This window comes from Pollicipes pollicipes, unplaced genomic scaffold (assembly GCF_011947565.3).
Source record: "Pollicipes pollicipes isolate AB1234 unplaced genomic scaffold, Ppol_2.1 Scaffold_1600;HRSCAF=1878_pilon_pilon_pilon, whole genome shotgun sequence".
In the NCBI taxonomy this organism is placed as follows: domain Eukaryota; kingdom Metazoa; phylum Arthropoda; class Thecostraca; order Pollicipedomorpha; family Pollicipedidae; genus Pollicipes; species Pollicipes pollicipes.
This window is the reverse complement of record NW_023595962.1, coordinates 9041146-9062231: the sequence shown is the minus strand read 5'-3', so window position 1 is coordinate 9062231 and position 21086 is coordinate 9041146. Positions and strand designations below refer to the sequence as shown.

The 21086-nt window shown below is 59.0% G+C and overlaps 1 protein-coding gene across 1 annotated transcript in view; it reads left to right on the top strand.

The window, feature by feature from the left end:
• Nucleotides 1-18347, top strand: part of Cow (Proteoglycan Cow) — a 74067-nt gene extending 55720 nt beyond the window's left edge. The window contains exons 4-12 of the mRNA XM_037224212.1: nt 925-1170; nt 4366-4523; nt 6821-6927; nt 9589-9676; nt 10549-10671; nt 11171-11330; nt 13220-13314; nt 14701-14835; nt 17516-18347. Coding sequence (XP_037080107.1) covers nt 925-1170; nt 4366-4523; nt 6821-6927; nt 9589-9676; nt 10549-10671; nt 11171-11330; nt 13220-13314; nt 14701-14835; nt 17516-17619 — 1216 coding nt within the window. The 3' untranslated portion in view covers nt 17620-18347. The remainder of the gene's footprint in view (nt 1-924; nt 1171-4365; nt 4524-6820; nt 6928-9588; nt 9677-10548; nt 10672-11170; nt 11331-13219; nt 13315-14700; nt 14836-17515) is intronic.
• The last annotated feature ends 2739 nt before the right edge of the window (nt 18348-21086 follow it).

The following is a 21086-nucleotide window of genomic DNA, read 5'->3' as shown; positions in this document are numbered from 1 at the left end:
CTGTAACTGTGAGACTGTGACTGTTCCGCCTTCACCGTGGAAAGCTCCATTCATGACCGAAACGGATTCCCAGTGTGAGGATCGACGTATATCGTCGTTGGAGAACTATGCCGCCGCACGGACTCACCACAGGGTCGCCGAGCCGTGACTGTAGCGCGTTACGCCGAGCCGCTGCGACGGCGGCAGGTGCAGCAGCCCTCGTTGAAGGGCGGCAGCGAGGCTGGAGCAGATGGGTGCCGGCTGGCCGCCTCCAGAAGCGTGCATCACTCACTCCACGGGGCGAAGCGTGGAGAGAAATAAAGAAATGCAGGCCGCTGTCGCTGGCTCGTTGCAGCCGCTGACAGCCGCTTTTGCACTGTCGCCGTCCCTGCAGCGCAGCGCGGGCTTGGCCGGCTCTGGGCTGCGAGGGTGGGCGGTGGTCCTGAACGAGACGGGGGTGCGCGTGCTCGGCTCACACGGGGAGCGGCTGGCCCTGTCGGACTGACCCGTCGGGCTGGGTCACCAGCCCGTCGCCGTGGTCTGTCAGTGGAGGGACTGACGACAGCGCTTGTCGCTTTCCGTTTTGCAGAATAAAGAACGCGTGCCCGACAGACGGCAGCGTGTGTGTGCGGTGTGTGGCGCTTGTCAAAACAGCTGTCGAGTTACAGCAGCGTCAGGCCGAGGTGCGTGAAGCTTAGCTTTTGTGGCATACGACTAAATTAGTAAAATTGAGAGAAACCATTATGTATTAGATAGGTGGCCCATGACGCGTTCCGAGGATGTCCTGCGGTGGGCTGGAGGCGAGGTCTGAGAAACCGAAGTCGGGCGCCGCATTGACGTCCACCTCCTCCCTCCCCCCCCCCCCCCCCCGTTGTCTTCAGGGACTGGACCATCAGTCGGCTGGCAGAGGTCGGGCCCTGATCAATGTCCTCCTGTTGTCCTCAGGGACCGGATCATCAGCCGCCAGCTGGCCGAGGACGAACACCTCATCAAGTCTGAGCCCTTCACCAGCGAGGGAGAGGATGACATCGACGACGACGAGGACGAGGACGACGAGATCGACCTGGACGAGGATGAGGACGAGGACGAGGATGAGTACGAGTACGACGAGGATGAAGACGAGTATGACGACGAAAAGGATGAGGATGATGACGAGGATGCCGACGTGGCGAGGGAGGTGCAGAAAGTGAAGTAAGTTGGCATGTTTGGAATCGTCCATAAGATGCATGTCCTCGCCCGGTTTTTGCGCCGCACAATGCTCGCGGGAACTGTTATTGTCATGCACAGAGAAGTGCGGCGAAACCTGACCGCGAGTCCGTTGGGGGTCTGCCAGTTCCAGTTCCAGTTCCGCCAGATCCGTTTTGGGACGCTGTTAACGGATGTCCAAAGCGAGCGTCGTTCGTGTGTCCAGATCCCAAGGCTGGATCTCAGATCCTTCATGATTCTGCCGTGGCCAGATCCCAGCCATAGGTCCGGGACCCCTGCGACAACCCCAGGACCCGTCCGCACCGCAGCTCTGGCCCGTAGCGCACGGTCGCATCTCCTCCCAGTCAGAGAACCGGACTGCTTTCGCGTGGCGTGGCGCTGCCCGGGCCCTGGACTGTGACGGTACGGTCGGCTGCTGTGTGGAGCACGTCTCTTCACGCGTCGGGCTGGCGTGTCGCGGCGCCGGCCGCCGTCCGTCTGGAATGGCGATGCCGCACCGCGGACCGGGCGGCGGCGTGATGCTGTCCGCCGGCCGCCGCCCGCCTGGAGTGGCGATGCCGCACCGCGGACCGAGCGGCGGCGTGGTGCTGTCCGCCGGCCGCCGCCCGCCTGGAGTGGCGATGCCGCACCGCGGGTCGAGCGGCGACGTGGTGCTGTCCGCCGGCCGCCGCCCGTCTGCGGCGCCCGGGCGGCCCCGGCCCCTGAGACGAGCCCTCGGCGCCGGCTGGCGCCCCGCCGCAGCTGGAGGCACGGCGGCGTCACGCCAGCTCGGTGCTGGGTCACCGGCCGTTATGAGGCGTTAGGGCGCGATGACCTGGAGCGGAGTAGTGGCGAGTGTCGTGACACAGCCGGGCTCGCTGCGTCGTTACGCCGAGTTTTGATCCCGAGAAGAGTGTGGCTGCCTTTTTATGATCCCTGCTGGAAAGCCGGGTTAAAGTATCAATCACGACTCCACGGCGACAGGGACACCTGGCCGAACATTGTCCAATTGATGCGCTTTATGCTCAAAAGAGCGAGCATCGTTTCAAATGTACCATGTAGCCGGAGGCAGGACGTCAAGCTTTGTATCGCCCCAATAAATTTCTTTAAAGCCGCCTAATGATTACAGTTTGCTGTTGAAAGACACTCATTCCGACACATTCGCCACACTCGCTTTTCTTAAGTGTCCTCCATCGGCGTGCGGGGTGATGGGGTTATTGAGGCCGCGTACATCTGATGCAAATGGGGAGGCTCATCCAATGATATCGAGTGGTGTTGTCATATCACGCCGAATCCAGGCTAAAAGCTTAAATGGAATTTACACAAGCCTATTTTACGTGGCTTTTGGTTTACCAGAGTCCTACTAATAACTCAACATCCCGTACCGAGCGCCGTCCTCATTTCTTGCTGATAATGAACGTCTTCACCAGTCGGGCGTTTAGAGAGAGCCCTCTCCACCACGGTTCCACGGCCTGGAGGGACGATCTCCTTCACGGCCTCGCTGGCTGTTCGGAGGATCTCCATCACCGTCTCGCCGCCTGGGCGGAGGATCTCCATCACCGTCTCGCCGCCTGGGCGGAGGATCTCCATCACAGTCTCGCCGCCTGGGCGGAGAATCTCCATCACAGTCTCGCCGCCTGGGCGGAGAATTTCCATCACAGTCTCGCCGCCTGGGCGGAGAATCTCCATCACAGTCTCGCCGCCTGGGCGGAGAATCTCCATCACAGTCTCGCCGCCTGGGCGGAGAATCTCCATCACAGTCTCGCCGCCTGGGCGGAGGATCTCTATCAGAGTCTCGCCGCTTGGGCCGGCGGCGTCCCATGAGACGCGCCTTTGTTCCCCGCGACGCCCCGTGACCCGGCCGGCCGCCGCTGGCGTCCCATGAGACGCGCCTTTGTTCCCCGCGACGCCCCGTGACCCGGCCGGCCGCCGCTGGCGCGTATCAGCCCCGGGATCACCGCCGCCACTTAGGGCTGGCAAATTTACATTGCGGCCCTCGCCCTTGTCTGCAAGCTGCAGCAATCTCGGGTGGACCGTGTCAAATATGGCGGTGTCCCCAGGGCTGTCCCGGCCGTGTCCGGCCGGGAAGACACGGTCTGTTCCGCTGTCCCCATAGCTGCCTCGGCTGTGTCCGGTCGGGAAGACACGGTCTGTTCGGCTGTCCCCAGGGCTGTCTCGGCCGGGTCCGGTCGGGAAGACACGGTCTGTGCCGCCGTCCCCAGAGCTGTCTCGGCCGTGTCCGGTCGGCAAGACACGGTCTGTTCCGCTGTCCCCAGGGCTGTCTCGGCCGTGTCCGGTCGGCAAGACACGGCTTGTTCCGCAGGCCTGGTGTGTCCGGAACAGCCTGTGTCCGGAACAGCCGGGTGTCTCAAAATGCTTCTAAACATCAGTGGGTGGCCAGGTCCTCGGCATCATCTGAAGTGCAGGTTCTAAGACGAATTGTCCGTTAAATACTTAAGTGCCACATTGAAAAGTGACCCGCTGGCCACCTTGGGCGCGTTGCTGTGTGATAGTACATCCCGCTGTCTCAACAGCGTCCTGGGACTCCATTACCGTGCTGGGGGCGGCCTGCACCATTCCGTTGCAGAGGCCTTGCTCGCCACCTATTATTCCCTCCCAAGTGGTGTGGAGAGTACTCCCCGCTGTTGGATCCTACCCTGGTCTGTGCTCCGTGCCGCACAGAGAGCCAGCAGAGACGCGATGGCTGAATGGTCTGAGCCTGCCGGTCCCGCCCTTGGGGCCTGTAGTCGAATCTCGGTTGCGCTAGGACCCTTCGGTGCTAATATGACGTGGTAGCCGCCGGTGCTCATGGGGGTTCGCAGTGGCGCGTGTCACTTTCGCTGAGAACGGATACTGCAGGAAGCACCGTTAATCCCGCCCGCTCAGCGTTCTGCCCTCGTCCCTATGGGCGTCGTATAGTCACCTTCTCCTGTGTGCCAGGGAATGTCATCGGAAGTGTCACTTCACCCAACTGTCACAGTGTTATCACCATGCCCTATGTTCCAGGTAGTGCCCGGAGTGCCCCTTCACCCATTGGTTGCCGTGTGATCACCGTGCCCCCGTGTTGCAGAGCGCCGGGAGTGCCCCTTCACCCACTCGTGGTGCTGCCACCATGCCCCGTGTTGCAAAGGGTGTCGGGAGTGCCAACAGTGTCCCTTCACTCACTCGCTGCCGTCCCGTCACCGTGCGCCTGTGTTGCAGAGAGTGCCGAGAGTGCCCTTACACTCACCCGACCGTGTCGACCTACATCTGCGGCACCGACAACCGCACGTACAGCTCGCTGTGCCGGCTGGAGCAGCACAACTGCATCCACGACTCCCTCGTCACCACCGACTGCAAGGGCTTCTGTCCGTGCCGCGGTAGGTGCAGTCAACACGGCGTCTTCTCTCCCTGTCGACTGCGAGGGCTTCTGCCCGTGCCGCGCTAGGTGCAGTCAACACCGCGTGTTTTCTCCCTGGCGACTGCGAGGGCCTCTGTCTGTGCCGCGGTAGGTGCAGTCAACACCGCGTGTTTTCTCCCTGTCGACTGCGAGGGCTTCTGTCTGTGCCGCGGTAGGTGCAGCCAACACGGCGTGTTCTTTCCCTGCCTCACTGTGTACAGTCATGTCGTGCACCTTGCAGTTATTACGGTATGGAAAGAAAGATATGAATGGCGTGAATGGAAGGACGTAAATGGCCCGGAATGTGTATTGGAACCAAGGAATATTTTGTGTTGGAATCAAATATTCTGTGTTGTGGAGTAAAACGGACATGTGTAATATCTTGGTGTTAGCTTTAAAGGCTAGTGCATGGCCATATGCTCTCAAAGGTTAGGCAGTACGCTTCGTTAACACGTTTTAATCCTCCTGCCTTTATCGTATGTGCCCAGCAGTTGGTAACTCCGGCCAAGTTCGAATCACTGCGAGCGTTGTCTATTTTTCGGCACGCGTCATTAACCGCGTTTTGCGTTTTTCCCCGACAGCTTTGTCATTACTAATTGCGTCGTCTCAACTTTTCCGTTCGACGGTATTGACACGGGGTGTTAACCTCGTCATTAAAGAGTCATTAATCGACCGCGAAGCCCCGCTAATTCCTTTCTCTTCGCGTTGGCCTTGATGGCGGATAGGGTGCACTGGCTTATCGCCGGCGCCGGTATCACTCTAAAGACCCGTCTTCCGTTAACGCGCTGCCGAAGCGAGCGGTGATAAAACACGCCGTGTCCGCGCCCGACCGTGCCACCGGTCCATGACTCCTTGAGCCAGGTTCATGTTCTCCTACGGCCTTGGCAGTGGCTAGCGTGGTTTACTTGGCTTGATTCCGTATCTGGGTGTCGGGCAGGACCGCCCGCCGGTGTGGGCTGGGTGTTGGGTCTCGGTGTTGGGTCTCGGTGTTGGGTCTCGGTGTTGGGTCTCGGTGTTGGGTCTCGGTGTTGGGTCTCGGTGTGGGCTGGGTGTTGGGTCTCGGTGTTGGGTCTCGGTGTTGGGTCTCGGTGTTGGGTCTCGGTGTTGGGTCTCGGTGTGGGCTGGGTGTTGGGTCTCGGTGTTGGGTCTCGGTGTTGGGTCTCGGTGTTGGGTCTCGGTGTTGGGTCTCGGTGTTGGGTCTCGGTGTGGGCTGGGTGTTGGGTCTCGGTGTTGGGTCTCGGTGTTGGGTCTCGGTGTTGGGTCTCGGTGTTGGGTCTCGGTGTTGGGTCTCGGTGCGGGCTGGGTGTTGGGTCTCGGTGTTGGGTCTCGGTGTTGGGTCTCGGTGTTGGGTCTCGGTGTGGGCTGGGTGTTGGGTCTCGGTGTTGGGTCTCGGTGTGGGCTGGGTGTTGGGTCTCGGTGTTGGGTCTCGGTGTTGGGTCTCGGTGTTGGGTCTCGGTGTTGGGTCTCGGTGTGGGCTGGGTGTTGGGTCTCGTGGACGCTTTCGGCACAGATGTCGAGCGTACTTTCTCGCCTCACGTGATCAATACCCGACTTCCGCCTGTAATCCCCCATGTTTGGGTGCATCTGAGAGTCGGGCCGTATGTCGGTCTGGGTTTCTATCTGAGTGGCCACCTGGAGTGCCCGTCCGTCCGTCTGGGTGTCTGTCTGGGCGTTCTGGCCGTCTGTCAATGCCCGTCTGGGCGTCCGTCTGTGTGCCGGTGCCCGTTTGGGTGTCAGTCAAAGCTTCGTTGGGGTGCCCCAAGTTCCCATCTGGGTGACCACCAGAGCGTTATTTGGGTGCCCCAAGTGGCCGTCTGAGTGACTGCCAGAGCGTTATTTGGGTGCCCCGACTGGCCGTCTGAGTGATCGCCAGAGTGTTTTTTGGGTGCCCCAAGTGGCCGTCTGAGTGACTGCCAGAGCGTTATTTGGGTGCCCCGACTGGCCGTCTGAGTGATCGCCAGAGTGTTTTTTGGGTGCCCCAAGTGGCCGTCTGAGTGACCGCCAGAGCGTTATTTGGGTGCCCCGACTGGCCGTCTGAGTGATCGCCAGAGTGTTTTTTGGGTGCCCCAAGTGGCCGTCTGAGTGACCGCCAGAGCGTTATTTTGGTGCCCCAAGTGGCCGTCTGAGTGACCGCCAGGGCGTTATTTGGGTGCCCAAGTGGCCGTCTGAGTGACCGTCAGAGCGTTATTTGGGTGCCTGAGTGGCCGTCTGGGTGTCCTGAGTGTCCACCTGAGCAGCGGTATGAGTGCCGACCTGAGTGTCCGCCTGCGCCGGCAGTGCCCGGCTCCTACTGGCGTCGGAAGCAGAAGCAGCGGGACCGACTGGCGCGGCCTGAGTTCAGCAGCCACCAGAAGAAGCTGGCCAAGACCCGGCTGAAGAAGAAGGTGAGACACAGCCGCTTCAGCACTGTTGGACGACGAACGCATGTGTGGTGGGAGGGAGAACCCGTAGTCGCCGGCTGGGCGCGTCGGTAAAACGTCCACTGTAACTAGGATTTTGTGTTAGTCACCAGATTCCCCAGTGAAACGGGCTGTTTTGAACGCACAGAGAATGTGCGGAGGGGCTTGTGCGTGGTTCCCGCCTCCGAAAGGTTTGTCCCCGAGAGGTGTGCTCGACCCGTGCTGCGTGGAGCGCGTTCTCCGGCTGGAACGCCAGTCAGGCTTCATCCTGGCCCTGCTGCTGTACCCACCGCGCTCCGCCGGTGCGGCGAGCGGGCGGCGCACAGTGACCGAGCCGGGTAAGGCGGGTGCTTGGACCCGGTGCGGAGGGCTCTGTCAAGGCCGACACTCGCCGCTCCTGGGATTGCGCGTCCGCTCGCTTCTGACAATCCGCCGTGTTGTGACGGCGTGCGGTGATGCGGAGCATTTTGCTCCGGGGGAAATCGGTAAGTGCCCGACAATAGCCAGTCACGAAGGCTGCGCTGGTCGAAATCGGCTGAAGGGAAGCCTCTGAAGTGGGTAGCTGCACGCGGCTACTGCTGGACCTTCTTCAGCTCGGTGTCCCGCGTCCGTGGCCTCTGGACCTGACCGCGAGTGGTCCTGCGGGCCCGTCGTCGACAGCGGCCTCTCGGGGCGGCGTGGGGGGCCGTCTCGCGGGCATCCCCACGCCTCAGGCACGGGCCCGGCTCTCCGACAATGGAAGCCCCGCGTCGCTCAGCCATTTGCGTGGCTGATGATGCTGCATTCCGGCGCTGATTCCCGTCCGGCTGATGAGAGTGATCGCACCGTCTCCCGCCCCCCGGCCGGGCTCAGTAGGGGGTCCTCGCCGAGTCCGGGGCGCCGCTGTCGCAGGGACGCTCTGCACACGGCTCCCAGAAGGGCGACAGGGTATTGCTGACTTAGCTTATTTTACCGGTGGCGTTACGTAATTTGACAATCGCGTGCTACGGTGTCTGTTCGCATTCGTTTGTGGATGGCGGAGCTCGTGTGCGGGCCATTACGGCTGCCGTGGATCTTATATCGCGTGGCAGCTGGTGTTATCATAGTTATTATATTAACAGCAGCGCGCGCCGTGCTGGAGTCGCCTCGGCGTAACCAGTGGTGCCACATCACTTCCTGTTGTTGGCTGATTTCGGGACAACTTACTTTGAACTATGACATTGCGTTATGGATGTATGAGCGATCATTTACGGTGAAAGGTATCCACAACGTCAAATGGTTATTGCATCTTCCTGTCGTTTTCGGGTTATTAAAAAGGCGGCGTTTGTAATGTGTGCCGTACAGAAATTATCGCAGCGCACGAATAGATCGAAGAGTCGCGGAAATCATGGTGTCAGGTGCCCAGTTCAGCGTCAATTCGTGCTCAATTCAAGGTTCAGACAGCACCGTTGACATCGCCCCCCTTTCCCCATCCTCCCATTTTCTCCCCTCCTGTCCTCGGTCGTACCGGCCCGTGCTCCAGCCGCCCTGCCATCCTCCCATTTTCTCCGCTCCTCTCCTCGGTCGCACCGGCCCGTGCTCTAGCCGCCCTGGCATCCTCCCATTTTCTGCGCTCCTCTCCTCGGTCGTACCGGCCCGTGCTCTAGCCGCCCTGGCGTCCTCCCATTTTCTGCGCTCCTCTCCTCGGTCGTACCGGCCCGTGCTCTAGCCGCCCTGGCATCCTCCCATTTTCTGCGCTCCTCTCCTCGGTCGTACCGGCCCGTGCTCTAGCCGCCCTGGCATCCCCCCATTTTCTGCGCTCCTCTCCTCGGTCGTACCGGCCCGTGCTCTAGCCGCCCTGGCATCCTCCCATTTCTGCGCTCCTCTCCTCGGTCGTACCGGCCCGTGCTCTAGCCGCCCTGGCATCCTCCCATTTGCTGCGCTCCTCTCCTCGGTCGTACCGGCCCGTGCTCCAGCCGCCCTGCCATCCTCCCATTTTCTCCGCTCCTCTCCTCGGGCGCACCGGCCCGCGGTCTAGCCGCCCTGCCGCGGCACTGCGCGCGGATTGGCCGGCTGCCGAGGCGGCAGAAGCCGAGTAGTCCGCAGTGGACGTTTCCTGTGCTGTTTCCCTCATGCATCTTGTATGAGCTCAGCTTTAGTGAGGCAATCACTTGTCGATGCGCCCCTCGGTGCCAGGTGCTCGAGGGTGGAAGTGTCCGCCGCACAGAGCAGGTGGTGGTGGTCGGCGCAGCTGTGGCGCCCTCGTGTGAAGTGTGGCGCTTAGATGGCACCCAGGTGCCTCAAGGCGTCCAGCATGGATACAGCAGTCGCCAGTGACGGCGCTGACACAGCAGTCGCCAGTGGCTGCGTTGACACAACAGTCGCTAGTAACGTACCTGACACAGCAATGACACAGCAGTCGCCAGTGACGTCGCTGACACAGCAGTGACACGCGTCCCCAATCCTCTTCACTTCCGACATCTTCTTCAAACGCGCCGAAAGCCGCGTGCGCCGCGCATTCGCTAATGAGTCATAATCGCGGGGTGAGGTGCTGCCATCTGTATGTTAAGTTCGCGTGCACTATTTTTTGTTGCTTTTTTGGCATTTTTTTGTCGCGTGATTTGAGCTCTCGCTCAGTAGATTAGATGCCGGCCCCGGGATGAACCAACCCCCGCTCTGTGTTTCCAGTACGATAAGTACAAGCAGGACCAGAAGAGCTACAACAACGTCAAATACTATCCCAAGAACACCGGCAAAAGCTACAAGCACCAAACTAGTAAGTGAATAGCCATCTTTTTGCTCAGCCCCACCGTTGTGCACGCTTACTGCTCGAATGTGCGCATTTGAAGACGACGTGCAGGGTAACAACGCACGAGCTAAGCAAGTCAAACATACCCGTTTGGCTGGGTCACTTTATGTGAGCTCTTTTAACGAAAGAACGAAGGTCATTTTTACGTGAAATGCTCGACGTTTTGTAATAGCTCGTCAAATCCCATTCAAGGTCTGCGCCCCAGTGCTCATATGTTAGCTTATTCCAGTTTTCTATTGCGTGATATAAACAAGGTGATGCAGAGGATCGTCTAGGCTGAAAAGAATGGTTTGGAAATCGTTAAAACCAGATAAATGGTGGAAATTAGCGTCATGCAGTTGCAAGAACCGTTCTCGGGCCTTACCGCTGTCTCCACAAAGGTGGTCTTCCTGTCAGCAGGGGCAGTCTTCGCAGGCTCTGCTTTTTTGTCTTTGGTAGGCTCGCCTCAGGAGACTTGCATTAGTGTGGCGCTCGATACTACCGTCTGGATGGGGAGCCAGTCGTGTCAGGCACATTGTGGTACTAGTTTCGCAGCCTTTTATTGGTGCCCGTAAAGAACAAACTGTTTCGTTGTTTGCTCGCTCCGTCGATGGCCCATTCCCCGTCGTTGAGTTTTGTATCCAGCTGTGTTGGCTTTCTCGCAGCAGCCCTGGCTTGCGGCGTGTCGTAATGTTTTCGGTGAAGCTCACACCTCTGTATGACCTGCACGGATGCTGTGGCTTTGCTTGATTAATGCCGCGGTATGTCTTCGTAAAAGCCAAATGCTGCTCGCCAGTCGACGATTTTGAGGAAAGCTGGGAAATGTGGGATTTAAAAACGAAGCGGATCGCTTGTTACAGGCGCAGAGTGCTCAAAGGAGGATCTGGACTCGATGGGCTCCCGTCTGGTAGACTGGTTTGTCGTTCTCAAGGCCACCAGTGGCGGCGCAAAGCCCAAGAGGAAGCATCACAAGTACTATAGCAGTGAGTAGCACATTCCGTCTTTGCGTCTTCTTTCGGCTATTAGTTTGATAGAGTCGGCACGATCGGAAGGGTGGTGATGTTCATGATACCGATTGTGTGAAGGAGGGCGGTATTCATGACGCCGATTTGTACGACTGATGATGCCAACGCCGCATCATCAATCAGACGTACAGACAGGCAGACGGATGGGACGATGATTGATGCTGATGATGGACCTACATGTCGGCGCGCGAAGTCTTTGCTGAGGTGATGTCGCGACTAGTGTCCCCGCAACGCCCAGCTTGTTGCGCCGACACCGAACTCGCTGAGTCATGTGAAGACTCTTGTGACTCCGTTGTTGCCGGAGGCAAGGGATAGAACCTCCTGCCTCCCACGTGGCCACGTGGTCGTGGCCACGTGCCACTGCAGGGTGTTCACGTCCACGCAGCGCGGCGCTCGTGTTGACGGGCGCCGTTGTCCTGTCCGCCGCCACCGTCAGCCCGCGGTGTTCTGCCTCCAGCTCACTTCCCGTCCGACTGCAAGAAGATGGCCCAGTGGATGTTCCTGCACCTGGACACGGACGCCGACACGCAGCTGACGCAGCGCGAGCTGTTCGCGGTCGAGCGCGACCAGCACGAGCGCTGCCTGAAGCCCTTCCTCGACCGCTGCGACCTCAACGTGTGAGTGAGGCGGCGAGCCGACCGGATCGCAGGACCGGACATAACCGGACGTAACCGGACAGAGCCGGACCGGACCGCTCGCATCCTTCTCCTGTTGGGAGTTCGCCGTTCGCGGAGGTGTCGGTTCGGTATCAACGTGCACTGGGCTCCATAGTGTCACGGCGTTTGTGGGTGTTCGTGGACTCAGGTGTTCATGGAATCAGGTGTTCGTGGACTCGGGCGTCCGTGGACTCGGGTGTTCGTGGACTCGGGTGTTCGTGGACTAGGGTTTGCCGCCGCAGCTTGGTCAGGTCGCCCTCACCTGTAACGGCGATGCGGGAGGAGACTAACGTGGAGGACAGGCGGCTGGGTTATCGGTGAGGTCGATGGATTGGCGTCGCGGGGGTGGGATGTCACGCTGCTGGGGTTGGATAGCCCCCCCCCCGCTTGCTCCCCAGTAAGGGGTGTAAGCGGGGGGGGGGGGGCTGATGGAGTGGCGACACAGGTGCCTTCGCTGTCTGCCCCACCGGGCCGGCCTCTCCCATGCTGGCCGTTCTGTGTATTAACCGGTACGGGTGGGGGCGGCGGGGATGGCTGATCGCTGCTGGCCGTAGTTGGCTCGGTGCAGTCTCTTGCCCATGTCGGCTCCGGCTGAGGGTCATCTGTCAATCTCAAGTCCCAGCAACTGATGTTCACTCACTTCAATTTCCCAGCCAGACGCATCGCCGTATGCATGTTATTTTGCTTTCGACGATGTTTTAGATTATAAGTTTTGTTGGCGTGCTTCTGTTGAGAAACGAGTCATCGGTTGGCTACTGCTAAGTTTTTGATGTTCTTCATGTGCTCTTCTTTTCACGTCTCCCCGTTTTCCCCACAGTACCCGAGTCATCAGCCTTGTCAGCACACTAATGCTGTGTGACGTATCACGCGATGCTCGTATTCGCTGCTATTTGTTCCCGGGGGTGTAAGAAATCCATGCATTATTTACGGCCCGTCGCCCCGCTGCGCCCGTCCGCGGCTGCCGGCTGGAACATAAAGACGCCGCTCCGCACGCGCTAAGCCTCACAGTCTGCTCTGTCAGAACAATGTCCATGTTAGTGCTGAAATCTTGGCGCGATTACCGTTTTCTCAGAACAGTTTGCTCGCGACTCCTAGTTATGAGCGCTCATCTCCGCATCCGTGGTGCGATAACGCCTCTCCCGATGTATTTTGTTTTTCGTTTTTGCTTTCTGCATTTGAGACCCTCATGTGGTCTGTCTGGTCCACTCGGGGGCCACACTGTTTTAATGAGGACTGGACGGACCAACTTTAAGACCCTCGTGTGATCTGTCTGATCCACTCGGGGACCGGACGGTTTGAATGAGGACTACACGGACCAACTTTGAGACCCTCAGGTCTGCCTGGTCCATTCGGGGACCAGACGGTCTGGATGAGGACTAGACGGACCAACTTTGAGACTTTCGTATGGTCTGTCTGGTCTACTCGGTGACCAGACGGTTTGGATGAGGTCCAGACAGACCAACTTTGATACCATCGTATGGTCTGTCTAGTCTACTCGGGGGCCAGACTGTTTGGATGAGGACTGGACGGACCAACTTTGAGACCCTCGTGTGGTCTGCCTGGTCCACTCGGGGGCCAGACTGTTTGGATGATGACCAGACGGACCAGCTTTGAGACCCTCGTATGGTCTGTCTGGTCCAGTCGGGGACCAGACGGTCTGGATGATGACCAGACGGACCAACTGAGCACCAAATGGACGGGATGAGGGCAGTCGGTCCACTCAACCTTTAGCTCCAGTTGATGGCTATGCGGGCCGGAGGGTGCTCTCCGGCCATCTGTGGAAGGGCAGCAGGGGAGGGGAGGGGGCCTGTGGAGGGTGTCGGCCCTGACCGCTGCCGCCGTCGCCGCAGGGACATCTTTTTGACGACGCGCGAGTGGTGCCGCTGCTTCGAGACGGTCGACACGCCCTGCAAGAGCCGCACCGCCGACGACGGAGTCCGGCCCGGTGAGAGCGCCGCCGGTCACCGCACAGCAGGGGTGGCCCGGGCAGTCTCCACTGACGGAACGAGCACAGCAGGGGTGGCCCGGGCAGTCTCCACTGACGGAACGAGCACAGCAGGGGTGGCCCGGGCAGTCTCCCACTGACGGAACGAGCCACAGCAGGGGTGGCCCGGGCAGTCTCCACTGACGGAACGAGCACAGCAGGGGTGGCCCGGGCAGTCTCCACTGACGGAACGAGCACAGCAGGGGTGGCCCGGGCAGTCTCCACTGACGGAACGAGCACAGCAGGGGTGGCCCGGGCAGTCTCCACTGACGGAACGAGCACAGCAGGGGTGGCCCGGGCAGTCTCCACTGACGGGAACGAGCACAGCAGGGGTGGCCCGGCAGTCTCCACTGACGAACGAGCACAGCAGGAGTGGCCCGGGCAATCTCCACTGACGGAACGAGCACAGCAGGGGTGGCCCGGGCAGTCTCCACTGACGGAACGAGCACAGCAGGGGTGGCCCCGGGCAGTCTCCACTAACGGCACGGGGAGGGCAGGAATGGCCTGGGCGGTCTCCACTTGCGGCATGGGGAGGGCAGGGGTGGCCTGGGCAGTCTCCACTGAGGGCATGGGTGACGCTCAGGTAGGGATAAGTGGCATCTTGAAACGTTCCATTTATTCGATGCTGCTACTCGGCTGCTGGTCAATAGTAATCTTGTGAAAGAATTCACAAGAAATTGTTCCTGCTGGACGATTCATATATTATGAATGAAGTTGTACGGACACTTTGATAATGTGCCATTGTTCTTTTACTTACATTAACGGGTAGTTACATTGCTTACATTAAAGGGTATTGATATTCACAGCATCTCTGTTTTTAGTAAGCGGTGCAAATAAGACCAGAAAAGCTGTCAGCAATACGCATGTGACACTGGGATTGGCCAATGTTTTCGTTTCCCGAGCTGCGCAAACTACCCCCCTCGCCCCCCCCCCCCAATTTCCTAGCCTGCGCTGACCTCAGCTGCTCCCCCCCCCCTGATGCAGATTCAGCTAAGGCGTGGCATGTACCTGCCCTAATGTATACTGGCCTGGCCTGTGCCGCCCCAGATGCGTACCTGTTGTCCTATGTACTGACCTGACCTGACCTGACCTGTGCCGCCCCAGATGCGTACCTGCTGTCTTATGTACTGACCTGACCTGTGCTGCCCCAGCACTTACCTGCTATCCTGTGTACTGACCTGACCTGACCTGTGCTGCCCCAGGCGCGTACCTGCTGTCTTATGTACTGACCTGACCCGTGCTGCCCCAGCACTTACCTGCTATTCTGTGTACTGACCTGACCTGACCTGTGCCGCCCCAGATGCGTACCTGTTGTCCTGTGTACTGACCTGACCTGTGCTGCCCCAGGCGCGTACCTGCCCTCGTGCGACTCGGACGGCTTCTACCGGCCAACTCAGTGCCACGGCAGTCAGTGCTGGTGCGCGGACCGGTACGGTGTTGAGCTGAAGGGTACTCGGGGACGCCGAGGCACCACGCGCTGCGGTACGTGCGGCTTCAGGTGCAAATGATCTCGAATATTTGTGAATGAATGTATGTGTAAATAATGGCGTCATGAATTGATAAAATATTGAGGGCGAAAGGGCTTACAACTAAAAAAAGAAGCGAATTCGACTGGTGACGTCGGAAGAACGGACTGCTTGAAAGGAATGTATGCGTAAGTAATGTCGTCCTAAGTTGATGTAAGATCTGGGGACGAAAAGGCTTCGACTGACAACGTCGGACGTACGGCCTGTTTGATCACGTACGCATTCGTTGTTGTTTGACCGCGAAGCAGTCAGTGTTGACGGTGTGACGGCTTACGGCCAGGTGGCCGGCGGTTTATGGCCAAACGTCACAGTTAATCTGTTTTATGTCCCTTCTAGTGGCATTCGTTAACGTGTAGCTCGTCGCATGACATGTTAAGTGCTATGCAGTATTTCCGAACCGGCGGGATATGCTATTTACGACACATGTGCGCGTGCTTAAGGAAGCCTTGCATGCTGTGCTATACCGCGCAGTGCTGCACACAGTGAGTGCGATGGGAAAATCTAAAGGCATCTACAACACGTGCGTGGCGTGGGTACGCGTGTTAGCAAGCGGTTCCGTACTCTGTCCCGGTGCAAGATTGCCATACCGAGGTCACCAGGTTGGTGTCACCAGGCTAGGCTGGGCTGCAACTGTAGCTGTAGCTGTAGCTGTAGCCGTAAATGTAGCTGTAGCCGGAGCTGTGGACGGAGCGCGGCCGGAGCGCGGTCAGAGCGCAGCCAGAGCGCGAACGAAGTGCGGTCAGAACGTGGTCAGAGCGCGGCCAGAGCGCGACCGGAGCGCGGCCGGAGCGCGGTCAGAGCGCGGCCAGAGCGCGGCCAGAGCGCGAACGAAGCGCGGCCAGAGCGCGGCCAGAACGCGGTCAGAGCGCGACCGGAGCGCAACTGGAGCGCGGCCAGAGCGCGAACGAAGCGCGGCCAGAGCGCGGTCAGAGCGCGACCGGAGCGCAACTGGAGCGCGGCCAGAGCGCGACCGGAGCGCAACCGGAGCGCGGCGAGAGCGCGGCCGGAGCGCGGCCGGAGCGCGGTCAGAGCGCGGTCAGAGCGCGGTCAGAGCGCGGTCAGAGCGCGGCCAGAGCGCGGTCAGAGCGCGACCGGAGCGCGGTCAGAGCAAGATCAAGGCGCGGCCGCAGCGCGGCCGGAGCTGTACCCGGCCGTACATGCTCCGCAAATAGCATACTAGGCTGATTTTGAAATACTGCATGATGCTAAACATTCCACGCGGCGAGCTTCTCGCTAGCGAATGTCACTCCTATTCCCCGCTCCCAGTATGACGGTTAGCGAAGCTAGCACACCCCTGTTTTGAACCGGACCGGGAAACGCGGATGATTCCACGCGGGCCGCAGCGTGCGGCGATGCGAACGTCGGCCAAGCAGGACGGTTGTTTTTAACTGGATGAGGCGACCAAGTTATGCTTTGAAGCGAGCGGGGAGTCGTCCGGCTGCGGGCGTCTGACAGGAGTGAGCGGGATGCCTGTGACGGAGGCGACCGGTCGTCTGCTGCAGAAAATCATCTGGCAGAAGTGCCACCGGGGCGAATTTTCCCTGAGTCTGCGCCACGCTTCGACACTTGCCGTGGGCGGTTCTCGTGTTCGTTTGTACTCGCTCTGTTTGGGACTTATTTCCGCGGTCGGCCTCTAAAGCTGCCCATGAGATCTGCGCTGTGGGTGATGGGGCCGTTCTTCTTCGCCTCAGTCCCCCCCCCCCCCCCCCCAATAGCCTTTGACTAGCACGGGCGGGTCTTGTCTCATGTCAAGCGTGTGTTTCTTCTTCCCGTCCGTCTTCAGCCCGAGACCTCGGGCAGGATCAGGTCGGGACTCTGGCCGGGATCAGACCGGGGCCTCGGGCGGGATTAAGCCGAGGCCTTGGACAGGATCAGACCGGGGCCTCGGCCGGAATCAGACCAGGGCCTCGGGCGGTATCAAGCTGGGGCCTCGGGCGGGATCAAGCCGAGGCTTCAGGCAGGATCAGGCCGGGTGTCGGGCGGGATCGGGCCGGGGCCTCAGGCGTGATCAGGCCAGGCGTCTGGCGGAATCAGACTGGGGCCTCGGGCGGGATCAGGCCAAGGCCTCGGGCAGGATCAGGCCGCGGCCTTGGGCGCGATCAGGCCGGGCGTCGGGCGGGATCGGGCCGGGGCCTCGGGTGTGATCAGGCCGGGCGTCGGGCGGTATCAGACCGGAGCCTCGGGCGTAATCAGGCCGGGCGTCGGGCGGTATCAGACTGGGGCCTCGGGCCGCCGGCCGACACGCCGGCTCTGACTCACCGGGCTGCAGCTGGCGCAGTAGCGGAGCTTCCGGGACGGCCGGGCTGTCCCCGGCAGACCTGTCCTTCGCAGCGTGAATGACAGTGTATGTGCGTGCTTTCCGTCGCTTGCCCCTGGTCGTGTTGTTATGCTTCCTCTCGATCAGTTGACACGCTTGTCGAGACTAGTCGAAACTAGCGGATGACTGATTCTTGTCGTGGATTGCATCACGCACGTGGTGCCGATTTTCCCTCCTCTTCACTCTCCACCTCCACTTTTCCGACGCTGATTTGGCTGGCTGGTGTCCGAAATCCATGCATGCATGCGACAACAGTTCTTGGGGCGTCGCGGATGTGGCGGCCTGCATGGCAACTCACAGTCCGTATTCCTCTCGATAGATGGCGACAACGCGCGATACGACGCCGACTTCAACGTGGCGGACGAGGATGACGAGGACAACTACGTCATCGACGGTAGCGGCGACGGCCTGCAGGAGTTCTAACTCCCTCGTCTGGGGTCTGAGGCGCCCTCCTTCGGCCTTCCCCCCCCCCCTCTCCGGCGGCGGCGGCGGCTCCCACGCCGCTGTCGCCGTGCCTGTGACGGCAGCTCGCGCGACCCCTGTGTGGCGCCGCTCGGCAGCGTCAGACGAGCGTGGCGCGCGGCGGCCGCCCGCCACGGCGCGTGTGTGTGATCTTGTCACCTTCTCGTCCCCTGCTCTGTCCCCTCGGCGGTTCTTGGCGAACCCGGACTGTGGCGCCGCGCCGACGTCTCGCTCAGCTCCGCCCCGGACCCGCCGGCGGTCCGGACGGCTGCCGGCGCGCGCTGACGCTCCACTGCGAGGGCGGCGTCCTCGGCCTGCGGCGCGGGAGACGCGTCCTCGGGAGGAACGTGCGGTCCCCCTCCTCGTCCTCTCGGCGCGGAGGGCGGCGTCCTCGGGAGGGACGTGCGGTCCCCCTCCTCCTCCTCTCAGCGCGCGCCCCGGCTCCTCTAGACGGCAGCCAGCGCTTGGTGTTTGTGTGTTAGAGCATACGCTGCCCCGTGAACCGCTTAGCCAGGTGCTCAGAGCGCCAGGATTATCGTAGGGGCACCCTAGAGACGACGCCGCCGGGGCTGTCTGGCTTGAACGACATCTGTTGCATTCCAGCGAGGTACAATATGTTCTACTTATTTGTGAGGCGTTTATTCTCAACGGAATCGTGCCATGGAGTAATATACTACTAACAATACATGTGTCTGTATGTCGCGAGCGTTGAATTGGCAGCGTGTGGCGGACGGTGAGGTCTGAGACGGCCGCATGCACCGCAGTGCTCTGGTGAAACTTGGCCAGTCCTGCCCGGCTGATCCACCTCTGTTCGATATTCAGCAGCTGTTAACCGCAAAGTGTTCGTGGAAGCGACGTATACTTGGCATAAACCGCTATTCTATGCGTCGATGGCAAGCAGACCCGCACACAGTGTCACAATCGAAATTTGGGTCACGAACGACTTAGGAAGACGAAGTCATGTGAGAGAAACAGCATCACCCTTCTGCCTTTCCGATGTAATGTGACAGAAACAGCATCACCTTCTGCCTTTCCGATGTAGTGTGGCAGAAACAGCATCACCCGTCTGCCTTTCCGATGTAGTGTGACAGAAACAGCATCACCCTTCCGCATTTCCGATGTAGCGTAGCAGAGACAGCGTCACCCTTCTGCCTTTCCGGTGTAACGTGGCAGAAACAGCGTCACCCTTTCCCTCCGCCTTCCATGTAACGGGGCAGACGAGTCAGCGTCAACCCTGTCTGTCCTATTCCGCGGTGTAAACGTGTGGCAGAAACACAGCGTCCACCCTTCCGCTTTCGATGTAATAGTGTCGAGACAGAAGTCGTCACCCTTCCGCCTTTCCGATGTAACGTGGCAAAGACAGCGTCACCCTTCTGCCTTTCCGGTGTAACGTGGCACAGACAGCATCACCCTTCCGCCTTTCCGGTGTAACGTGGCAGAGACAGCGTCTCCCTTTTGCCTTTCCGATGTAACGTGGCAGAGACAGCGTCATCCGTTCTTCTTCCCCATAAACTGTGACAGAAACAGCAGCAGCTTTCCGCGCTCCCGGTGTAATGTGACAGAAACAGTATCGCCCATCCTCCTTCCCGAGCGCAATGGCCATAAAACAGCGGCCCGGAAAACGCGTGTAATCGAACTGGAAGATTGTGATTAAATGCATTCGATAAGGCTGGTATCGAACTACCAAATGCCAGTACAGCATAGCAGTGAGATCTTTGCTTCGAAATTTTTCAATCAATCTCCCGACAGCGAATCATTGAGTGCTGGCGGAGCGGCTGAAAAGATTACTAGACACAGCGCCCAATTTGGCTCACTTCTACTTATGCGCGGAGGGTGCAACCGTGCGCTAACAACAGGACAGTATTGTTAGCATTTTCCGTCGTAGAAAAAAAAAAGACAGGAGAAAGGAGAGCTAAGTGTATGTTTTTATTTCGGTCACATGGCTATATCGAACCGGATGCAAGCAAGAAATTCAAAACCCCAATTTGTCGGCTGCACTGCCAGTGCACGTTCCTCCGGCAATGAACAAATTGCCTGCAATGCTGAAGTGTGAATTTAATATTCATTTTCGTTTCGATAACGGCGTGTAGCCGAGTTATCAATACACCCATCTCCCCTTTCTCCCGGTTATTCTACGAGGGATAATGCTAACAGTAATGTCTTTTCTATATGCATAATATTCCTCGCAAATGCACTTAACATTTTACCCGCCCTAACCATCTTATTGTGGGAGGATTCTTGGCCGCTGATGTAAATCTTACGTCGCTAGGCATGACGTTTTTTGTTTTGTTCAAGTCACCCCCTTGATATTAGTAGCGCAGGCGGCGGGGGGGGGGGCACAGGGGGCACGTACCCCCTCGGAACCTCCGGTTAAGGGCCCGACTAGAGCGCCTAAAAGGCCCGAAAGACTAGCTGGGATTCCCGTCAGGGATCCAGGCCCGCGGGGCCGGGCACTCCAATGCCAGCTGGAGCATAAGTGTGTGCATAAGTGTCATACTGTAGGCTTGTATTATCAGTTGACTTCTGTCTTGGTGGCATGGCATGCTGTTTATAAGTGATAGATCAGCAGAGCGCTTTGATGCCTGATCTCGGCCTTTGCTTGGTTTGATCTCTCAAGCTGTATCACTTTCCATGAACTGGAAACCATTACCCTTGCGTGTTGCTGTGGATCGGTCCGGTGACAGAGAGCGCCTGACAGAGTCTTGGACACCTTCATGGGTAAGATCTCGTTCATCATTCCACCCACTATCCATGGGGCTGTGCCACCTCCACCCGCCACTCGTTTCTCATCAGCTGTGCCCATCTACGATCGGTTCGTCAGCAGTTTTTCAGCACTCAAAATCTAAATTATGGGAGGGTTGCAGAAAAATGTACACGCAAACTTACTCTCTTGCGTTGATGACTGATCGTGATTGAAGTAGTTTTGAATGGAGCTAAGGAAAATGACAGAGGCGCAGGCGGCAACATTGTGTAGCATTTCTTCACGCATCTGACAGGCATTTCGTTAAGGCCGTACAAATACCGACTCCCAAACCCTTGTTTTTATTCGAAGGCTGCAACCGACCTGCAACCATTTGCCCCTTCCACATGGGCACCAATGGGCACCCAGCCCTTCAAATTCTCTTCTGCATCTACTTGACCGTACTTTGCTGGAAGCATTATTCCTTGTCATTCCATGTTGGTATCATCACATCCCACATCTGCGCCGGGCCATTCCCGCTGCCTGCATAGCCATGCCGTCGTGAGAGAAGCATCAAGAGGCACAGACACGTGTGATAGCACCGGCCGGTTAACACAGCACACGTCATGACCGGAATGCATTCCGGGGCGTTATTCACTGAAACTTGACTCAAGCGATGGCGCAGTCTTGTGAGCGAGGGCACCGGTAATGTCGACGGGTTCTGTTTGACTTCCCATTCCACGTCCAA